Source organism: Rhyacophila brunnea, unplaced genomic scaffold (assembly GCF_057557595.1).
Source record: "Rhyacophila brunnea isolate RB1 unplaced genomic scaffold, BYU_Rbru_1.0 scaffold_4, whole genome shotgun sequence".
Classification (NCBI taxonomy): Eukaryota; Metazoa; Arthropoda; class Insecta; order Trichoptera; family Rhyacophilidae; genus Rhyacophila; species Rhyacophila brunnea.
The window spans coordinates 14,904,760-14,915,062 of record NW_028233068.1 but is presented as its reverse complement, the minus strand read 5'-3'; the positions used below and the strand labels follow the sequence as shown (position 1 = coordinate 14,915,062).

The 10,303-nt window shown below is 35.1% G+C and overlaps 1 protein-coding gene across 3 annotated transcripts; it reads left to right on the top strand.

The window, feature by feature from the left end:
• Positions 1-742: 742 nt before the first annotated feature.
• Positions 743-10,235, top strand: LOC147066941 (uncharacterized). 3 transcript variants are annotated; one of them, XM_085953687.1, is made up of 7 exons: positions 743-930; positions 3,014-3,081; positions 4,022-4,320; positions 5,981-6,262; positions 7,181-7,367; positions 8,102-8,152; positions 8,245-10,235. In XM_085953687.1, the coding sequence occupies exons 2-7, from the start codon at positions 3,058-3,060 to the stop codon at positions 8,575-8,577; spliced, it is 1,176 nt and encodes a 391-aa protein (XP_085809813.1). In that variant the 5' UTR covers positions 743-930; positions 3,014-3,057; the 3' UTR covers positions 8,578-10,235. The 3 variants fall into 3 exon arrangements, with proteins under 3 accessions (XP_085809813.1, XP_085809812.1, XP_085809814.1); XM_085953686.1 differs by having other exon boundaries at positions 3,014-3,089; XM_085953688.1 differs by having other exon boundaries at positions 3,014-3,089; positions 3,757-4,320.
• Positions 10,236-10,303: the final 68 nt, after the last annotated feature.

The window sequence follows — 10,303 nt, the reverse complement described above, 5'->3', positions numbered from 1 at the left end:
AAAATTACAAACAACAAACCATAGACTAATATAGGGTCAATGCGTATATTGTCTATGGTGTCAATGCCAATTTAAAACCATAGACATTTTTCACTTCAGACATTCGCTTTTCTGACAATGATAAGTCTAAAGGCTTGCGCCAATGCTTGCGCAGACAGAGAGCGGTCGGAGATCTGCGTTCAACCGACCGTTGACCGCTAGCGTTCAGCAACAGCAGACAGGTGGCGGTCAACAATGAGCGTTCCATTTGTGTACAAACGTTGTAGTGACACAGGCGCTGCATAATGCGAGACCGCTATATTCCGACTGCGAGTGGAAGTGAGAAAGCACCGCTGTTGCGTACTCACTCCCCCGTGTGGCTTCGCTCTATGTTGTTTGACTGCTCAAATTCCTATGACGGGACTGGACGGGAGGTACGGCGTTCTTTGTAATTCCGGGAATAGAACTCTAGAACGCTAGCGTTCCAATTGACCGGCGCGGTCTGACCGCCGGCTGTGTACCCATACAGTATGAAGTCCATACAGTACAAAGAACGCCGAACTCCAAACGCGGAACGCAGACCGCCTGACCGCTCTCTGTCTGCGCAAGCCCTAAATTCCGTAATTTTTATGGCCACTAGCTGAATAAATCATGCAGCGTTTTTTATTTCATAAAATTGAATGTAATTTTGCAATGAATTTCCTTTTTTCTACTCATGTATCACTGACAATACTGAGTGGCAATACTGGCAAGAATTGGCATCATTGTCTATGACAGCTGAAACAAGAAACAAGTTTATAATTTTTTTGCTATTTGTGTAGCGATTATTTATTAAACAATTATTATTATTTTACCGAAATTCCAACAACATTATATATTTGGCGATTTATTGGTCATATACAATTTGGCTAACTTATCCACGACCATGAAGAAGTCCGAAATCATGAAAAGGTGAACATAAAGCGTCAGTAGATTTTGATTTTTGGAACAAGGAGTTTGTAATGTAAACATATTTTCACTGAATGCAGTGTAAATAATTGATTTCCCTTTAGAATATGATTATAATATATCTACATTAATAATTGTTTACATGGGTCCAATATTTCGCTAAAACACTGGATCAGATACAACACGTAATCTATTGCTGTGGTTGAGAATTGAGATCTAACATCTGCGTATAAACATAATAGTTAATTTATATTATTCTGGCGCGTCGGGGTGTTAATTCTCTCATTATATAACAGTTATTGTCCGATTAAATGACAGATGAGGGGATGAATATCTGATTTGCATGTGTAGTATCCATCCGACTGCTTCTGCTTCACTGTCAATTGAAATTTAGTCAAGTGTCTAAGCCTAAGATGCACAGTATGCTGGTGAATCTTCTTCACATCGTCTGTTTTTTTCAATTATCACCCTACTCAGTAATGGGGCAAAGGATATGTAGAGATTTCTTTAATTGTCTGTAGCCTTCGTACAAGTCCTGTATTTAATCCATACAATAGCAAAAATGCAGCTTAGACTATTAAAATAAACACACATTTGTGGCTATCAGTGGTTCTGTGAGAACCAAGCAGTGTCAGTAGAATCCATGACATGAATCGCTTTCATATTAATTATTGTTTAGTATGAGTAATTTCTTTGTATACATTTTTCACACAATTGAATTACTACTAGTAAGCATTTTGTTTACCTCAGTGATATTCATTAAACGTTTATTATATTTTCTCACCAAATGGCTGTGATACTGAGGTAAGCATTTTCCATCGTGACAGGTTCAATAAAACGCTGTCGGGAAAAAACAAGTCGGTCTCTCCGTAATATTCACTCGATAAACTTGTATCTTGCTAGAGAGCTTAGTGCCTCAGAAAATAATACCTATCTCTCTGTTATATTGTACCATTGTATAACTGTAAATTGTATATGTCATCTGTCAAATAAACTCGCCATCTCAGCCAGCAACTACCAGCCTTCATACTGCCGTACTAAGCATAGAGGCCGTATCTGCATTTTAGGCAAGTGGGAGATCTGAGCTTTCATATTATTTTACTTTTCCTGCAAATAATGGGGAACTTTTTATTTATTTTATTTGCCTATAATAGTTAATTTTGGTTTAAGATTTGTTTACATACCTTTAAAATTTGATTTATGTTATTATTATTAATAATATTATGTATTGATATTAGCCGTATCTATGTCAGATACGGCTAATATCCCTTAGTAAATGATAGTTGCAACCGAATCGCTTAGTATTTATCGAGTTTTTTCGCAAACTCCGTAGATACGGCTATTAAAACCGTTAATTTCTCCATAACTTTTGCAGTTACGGCTTGGATTTATTCACCGAACTTATACAAAAACTCTGCAGAATCCAAATATCTAAAAACATGAACATACCTAAATACGTCAGTTACGGCCTATGTGCTTAGAGTACGGCAGCATACTTCAGTTCTTCACTCCTCCACATCAACCGCATCACTACACATTAGATTTCATCTTTTGGGCTCCTTATTACCGGATTATTATTATATAACGTGTTGAATATTTTGGCTTGGCTTGTACTATTATAATAATATTAAACAAAAAGAAATAGTAATATTTTTTCATAGAATGGTAATTAAGGACAATTTTAGAATAAGACCTCGTTTTCAGAATGTCGAATTGACAATCGCATATTTCACTTTGAAGACGATTTACTCAACGTTGTTACCGGTGCAATTGTATTTGTTCAATCGTCAAACCTCAATTATTATTAGAAGTGCATTCGATTCTAAGCTGTTACTCCTAGCATGTCATTTAGCATTGGTCATTTTTCTTTAGTAACATTTTGCATTGAATCGGTTCCAAATTCAAAACATTTCAACCATTGTAAGTGACCATAAACAAATTCAGTGGAGTAGTTTTAATTTAATTAAAATTGTCTGCAAAATAAAGTATTATTGCTGTATGCATGTTATATTATGTATTTAGGGATGTGTCGACAATATTACAGCTTTACTAAAGTTAGTTAACCATGTTTTATGTTTATTTCTAGAAAGTCAGAGAATAACTACCTCCAGGAATTGTCTATGTTTGTGAATGATGAATACAACACCATTGAAGGTGAACAGGTACCTATGCTTTTAATTAGGAATGTAAATGAATCAACACCACATTAGAATATTGTTATGATTACAATTACAAAATGTTGATTGAATTAACATCTGGTTAATATACTTCCATATTATATTTTAAATCAACTTCCATTTAAAAAAAATGCAACTAATGTACCCCATAATTATGGCTTACTGGTTTTTTTATCTGAAATTGTGGCAGATGGCCTGTGTGATGTCTTGAATCAAAGATGGCACCCGTAAAGGTAAATCAATCATAACTCCTTTGACAAAGTGTTCTATGATAAATTCTGTGTTAAGTGTTTTACAGCAACTGGAGCGGCCGCCATCTTGAACTGAAGACTTCAGACAGGCCGTCTGGCATAATTTCAGGCAAAACACCCTGTAAGCCATGACTATAGAGTTCACAGGGAATGTATTTCATGTAGCCATTCAAAGTCCCATAGGATAACATATGCCCCACGACTAAAAGATAATAGTACTGATGATAAATCTAGAAAGGGCATCTCAATAACTGCTTAATTTCCAAACCAGCTAACTCCACTTTTGACTGAAAATGGGATTTTGATGGCATTATGTTATAAAATATGTTTTCTATGCTCACACAAAATTTCAAACTCCTAAACCTATAAATAAATGTGTTATTGTTCTTCCCACAAAACAGCCAACTGCAGGTGCCAAATTTCCAATATCATAAATGGAACTACTCTGCTCTTTGTATAAATTTTCTTTATATGTAAATAAAAATCTTGGTGCTGTAACAGATCAGTATTCATATTGTCCATAATATAATATTATGTATTGACTTCTGTTAGTATCAGTGACCAAATGAGTAGTCTCATACAATGCGGGTACTGAGCTGATACTGGGATGTGTAACCAGGCCTTTAGTGTATTAATTGCCGATTTCTACTTGTCCTCGAAACACAGAATTTTATTCCGCAAAACATGGACTTTGAAAGCGTCGAAGTGAAATTGGAAGAAGTGCTCAATAAAAATAAAGCTCGCAATACTTCGGATGACATTTCCTCAGGCCTGCACGCCGACAAACAAGAGTCCAGCAATCGGAATAGCGCTTTCCATGTAGACCCGGACGTCGGTTACGATCCGCTGCTGCATTTCGAACAGGAGAATTTTGTGGAGATTGGCGCCGTTAAACCAGACAATCTTCCACCCAAGACCAGATCGTCTAAAGTTTTCAAAAAAAGAAAACAGATAGCAAAATACGTGTAAGTATTAATATTATACACTGACAACATTTATATATATATCGTCAACTTAATCACACATGGTTTTTTGGTAGACGTGAGTTGCTCTTCAGAAATATTGAATGTGAAAATGCCACGTATCAAAAACTTGTCGAAATATAGCCTAGAAGACAATGCCTCCATTGAAGGCTTATGTTTCGCGACAGCTATTTTATGGCACAGGAATCTTTTCTCTGAAGGGTTCTGGAATTCATGAATAGTAAAGCAATTCTAGCCTTTTGTAGGAGAAAAAAAAAGAGATATGGAGCTTCTGATTTACACGTCTTGGTGTGCAACTTGATATCACAACACAAGTGGGATGTTGATACGCATTGAATATGTCAAACGTTTGCCAACCCTTGGAGCTAGGAGATGATTAAACAGAAAAAATAAAAGACAATATTGTACAGTGGAATCTACCTAATCGACGCCTGGTGCGTACAATAATTTGGCACTATCTGAAGTCAATTTGGTTTTGTGTACATTATGGAAGAGAGTTTAAATCCTTACAGCACGTACGGCACAGCTATTGTGTCCTCATTAGGGGGCCATTAGATATAATTAGCATGTTATTTAAATGTGGTAATTAAATGCTCCGCGGGGAAGCGGTTGAACATTGTTTAAGTGGAAGAAAACAATCACAAAAACATAATATATTTTTTATACTCATAAATTCCTTAAACTCATAATATCTTTTTAACTTTGTCGTCACCATTCAGACAAGTAACAATCAACAGAAATATCATTTTGAGATTTCAACACAAAAAGTTTGATCTTATGAAATATCTGCGTACTCAAGTCAAAACTGATAGTTCTGCTGACGGTGATTTTTGCTGAATGGCTTGAAATATTTTAATTAACACAACATTGTTAATGTTTTTATTTTAATTAACACGACATTGTTAACGTTATTGCCAGCGTATTTTCATTTCGATGGCCTAATGTTAATATCCTGTAAGTGATTTTCTACAAATTGTGCAGGAAGCTAAAAAAACTAAATATTTAATATCCCGTATCTGACTGTTAATAGTTCACACTTGTTGTAACTACATAGCATGCCAATAACCTGTAACGTAAAAAGTGGCAAAGCAAAGCACATAACGCCTAATATAATGATAACATCCAATAAAATGTGACATATTATATTATATAATGATAAACATCCAAATTTGTTATATTACTTACTGTTTTACCTTTTAAATAATTGGAAAGCGACAGCTTAGATGCAAGATACGGGCTATTACAGGTTTATTCCTTCAATGTTGAGATACGGGAAATTACTAAAATGGCTGTACCATTTTTGTTAAAATAACTACAGATATGGGAATTGCACACTCATGAGTAGTATTTTTGTTGTTTTTAGTACTTACATCAAAAAGTAATTTTCGTCATATAGGTCAGATACGGGGTATTGACCATCAATTTGCAATATTTAACTCATTTAGTGCTAACACCGCGACTGGCGCGTTTGTAGCAGTTGGCCATTAGATATAATAATGTGGTGATCAAAATGTAATTAAAACTTCAGCAGTGATTGTGTTAAGTTAGATATCTCCCTAACAATTGAACTATTACTTGCTAAGCCAACTATCCATTCGGATTAAATAAAATGCGTGTGATTACATAATATTTGAATTCACAGAAAAATGGAGTGGACGAGGCGTGTGCTCGCCAAACTGATCCAGATGTACCGCGCCAGACCCTGCCTCTGGCTGATCAGCAATCACGGCTACAAAAACAAAATTACGAAAAATTCTGCCTACAAAGAAATGGTCTCGTTTTTGAAAAAGAATGGCTTCCCCGATGCCAATGTTAAATTCGTAAAAGCTAAAATTCAAAATCTGAGGCGAGCCGTTAGAAAAGAGATGAAGAAAATTAAAGCTCATAAAAAACTCGGGATGGCGGAATATATCCCATCTTTATGGTATGTAGTATTTGTACTTGGTCTTGTTAGCATGGTCGAAGGACAATTTACTGATACCTTCTTAGATATAAGAATGCGAAAGCGCCAATGTTAGTTGCTTTCACTAGAGGGCAGCGCGTCACACATTTCAAACAAAAATCAAACTCTCTGTTTTGGTCAATCAATTACGATTACAATAATACATTAGTTCACACTTGTTACCGATGTATTGTTATAATGGTAACAGTACCTGACTGAATGACTACCCTATGACCTAATTTAGACACGGACACACGATCCGATATTATGGCTCGATTGCTTGACCAAATTCAAATGTGTCTAGGGGTGCTTTCATGGCCCCCACATCCTAAAGCGGGCCCCCCTACCTATCACTACGGTTAAGGGTAGTGTCGTTTTCTACATTAGTGTTCCCCAAGTGGTTTCCGCGGAACCCAGGGTTAAGGGGATTCCGTGTATGTTTAGTGATTTTGTTGATTTATTGAGTTGTCGGCACTCAGCATTATTATGAAGCACTGATCGCAACCTCCTTTTGTGGTACCCAAGTAACATGGAACCCTACGCCATTTTGGATAAAAAGCTATTTTTTTAAGTCCAAGTCAGGAAACACACTTAAAATAATTATAACATAAAATTTTACATGTGAATTATCATTTAATTATATCAATCATACTACATTAAATTACATTGCACAACCAAATATTTTTAAATGATAACAATTAATAAGCGAAATAGCGCCGCAGGCGACTTTTTTTACTGTTAGAACAAATTTGTAGTGTGTGGGCGACTTACCCCCTCTAAGCCTGGGCCCCCAGGCTAGAGCCCTGTCAGTCCCCCCTTGTGCTTTAGTCCAAATAACTCATTTCTCATGTTTGCTATTTTGAACTGAATTACTTAAGTATTTCCAATACAATTTTGCAGGTATTACGACATGTTATTATTCACATTAGACCAAGAGGAGCCGGGTCCTGAGAAAGATGACGCTTCTGATGATGACGATGACGATGATGATGACGACGATGATGATTATGTTCTTCAGGATATCAAAATGCAAAAAGAGGAGTCAGATGCATCTGTTGGATCTGCGAGGGCCCCGTCACCACCTCAGGTTGGTAACATTTTCAGCTGTAAGGATTTTTCATGAGATAATTATGTATGCCGTTTTTGTCTTAGTCGCCCATCATCGATTACAGGTTATTGCGGTGTGCTTTTGATATGAGATGGCTGAGTTTGAGCTGGTTAAAATTATTGTGTATTTAAAAAAAGACTATTGTTTTCATTCCCATTCCAGCTGCATGTAATAGAAGTTTTTTAAAGTAACTTTTCATCTCGTCGCCGTAGATGTCAAGGGACCCAGTCCACAAAATCATCATGCTGAGAAACAGGCACCCAAAGATTCTGTGTGACAAAAAAAGTAACATTTTTATATTGAACTTTTTTATTTTTAAAGATATAACGGTGAAACTTTCAACATAGAATATACTTTGTGGTGTTATCTTTTTATTATTTTATACAAATAACTAAAAAAAATAGTATCTTAGAAGTTATGTGTGTTATATCTCTTGACCACTGAATATTGAAATGTACAAAAAATGTAGTCAAAAGAGTTTTGTGGCTTAAATCCATTGACCACTGCATCTTTGATGATTTTAAAATGCTTTTGTGTACTTTACTCATTTTCGCCAAATTTGTGGCTTGGCTCCCTTGACATCTACGGCGACGATCTGTTACAGACTTGCACATTGTCGTCCATCTGGTTTAAAAATGTTGATATATTTCAAATATTGTTAATTTGTTCCTATCTAGCATGAACACAATAATAATATATTTTTTCTTTTTCAGTCTTATGAGAGGCGTTCGAAATCTTCATATCCTAGCCATAATACTCGACAGGTAAATATCGTGTGCATTGTTTTGACTCTTTTTATAAAAGTTTCGAATCTTCATTTTACTATAAATTGATTAATATTTTTTATTTCTTTCAGTCGTTCAAGAGATCTTCTAAAAACCAATGGACGACCAAGAAAAAGGAAAAGACTGACTTGGATGTCGCCGCCTTCCTCAAGAGCTGCACCAAAGCGTTGAACACCACGGAGAAACCTGACGAATACGACACGGCGGGAATTAATTTTGCGGCCAAATTGAAAAAGATGACGCTGATACAACAAGTTCTAGCCGAATCTCTAATACAAAAAGTTATAACGAAAGGATTGTTGCAGAAGTTGACGAAAAATACGGATGTCATTGATGCAACGACGGTCACCACCACCGAAAATAAGACTAATGAAAATACCGCCTATTCGGGAAATTATTGTTGATGTGTTCAATTGACACACAGAGAGATATTTTTTTACAGTATTAATTGAGATACGGTCGGTGAAAAGATCACAGAAAATGACAAAGAAGAACTTTTAGTATTGGCTGCAAATGTGTACGTTTAAAAACACAACCTGTCAGTGATGATGTCAAATATTTGTGTATTTTGATGACGTCGATAAATAAACTGTATTGCAATTTATTATATTCATGGAGAACAATATACTACTGAATGTTGTTATGTGTAGATTAATTATTGCTGCAGTAACTAAACTGAAGGAAAATAAATATTTTGTGATAGAGGTTTTATTGATATAGTGATGGACTCTCTGCTGGTAATTGGAATACCCTGTGGCCGATAGCAAATACTCATAGCAATAATATAAGAACTACGGGTTAAGTAATCAATTTAATTTAAACAAACCTCAGTAATGTTTATACAGTAAAACCTCGTTAATACGGATTCCACGGGACCGAAAATCGAAAAAAAATTCGAATCACAAATTATGAAATGTATGGGGGAAAAATATTAAAATAATTTTTTTTTTTTTTTTTATTTTCATCAATATCGTTTACGGATCATAGATGTGCCTACCAAATTTCCGGTTCCGTGTGTGTGTTAATGGGTCATAAAATGTAAGGATTGTTTTTATCACCTTAAAATAAGTAATTTATGATGTTTTGTCTGTCACAATTTTCAATGACTGGCTCATGAAATAGTGTACTTTATTACGATTTATTGAATATTTTTATATGCCAGGACTCTGAAATAATTTCGAAATTCGAATTAAAGGTATGTTTTTTTTTATATAACACCCGGGGGCCGCGCGGCTTAAGCGTTGGAATATCACGCCGTGGGTCTCAGGTTCGAATACTGGGTCTGGAAAGTTACACATATTGTTTTTCAATTTGTGTGTGAGTCAGGGTATGGACCTAATAGGTTGAGCAAGTGGCTGACATCCATTTCTCGTAAAAAACAAAATCTGTTAATACAAACCTCTACTCTGTGGAGGCCCATATGATCCTATTAGAATCGGACATGGTCGATAAAAAAATATATGAAAATAATGTTCAAGGGACCTTTTTTTCGCGAAAATTTTGAATTATGGCAAATTTCGAATTATCTGTGTTTTTATTAACGAGGTTTTACTGTAATACCTAATTGTACATCTCAAAATATGTATATCTATTGTATTAAGACACAGTACAGAGCATTAAATTACTCATGTGTACAGTAGAATAATACTGAATAAAGCTAACCATTCGAACGTGCAATCGAGACAGACGACAGCGACACAAACAACACTACTGCTTTGAGAGCAATAGTCTAGCCTGTTTCTATTGCTGGTTTTGAGCGACTAACTTTATACAGTTTCTGTTGTAACCAGAGAGGAACATCAAACCAATTTCTATTTTCAAATTTTTTGGATTGTCTCATTATGGAGCCTGAATATTTTAAATATTTAGATCTATAGGAGTACTACATATTACAAATCAATAGGAACACAATTTATTTGTTTGCATTTTAAGAAATGCATACACAATGTACTCAATATTATTTTGTTGGGTGGTTCCTCATTCCTTTAAGTAAGTGTATTTTTTTATATGATTACTTGTAAAATATTTTTAACATTGTAAATAAAGGTCATGATAATATTTGACTGCTTTGTATTTATTATTTCACCTATCCTACCATTAATAATTATTATTGGAATATCACATAAAAAA

Excerpts from the sequence above, each read along its gene's own strand:
- LOC147066941 (XM_085953686.1), top strand. The coding sequence starts at position 905 with ATGAAGAAGTCCGAAATCATGAAAAG. Across the intron at positions 6,263-7,180 it reads GAATATATCCCATCTTTATG|GTATTACGACATGTTATTAT; the intron begins GTATGTAGTATT and ends ACAATTTTGCAG. Across the intron at positions 8,153-8,244 it reads CTAGCCATAATACTCGACAG|TCGTTCAAGAGATCTTCTAA; the intron begins GTAAATATCGTG and ends TATTTCTTTCAG.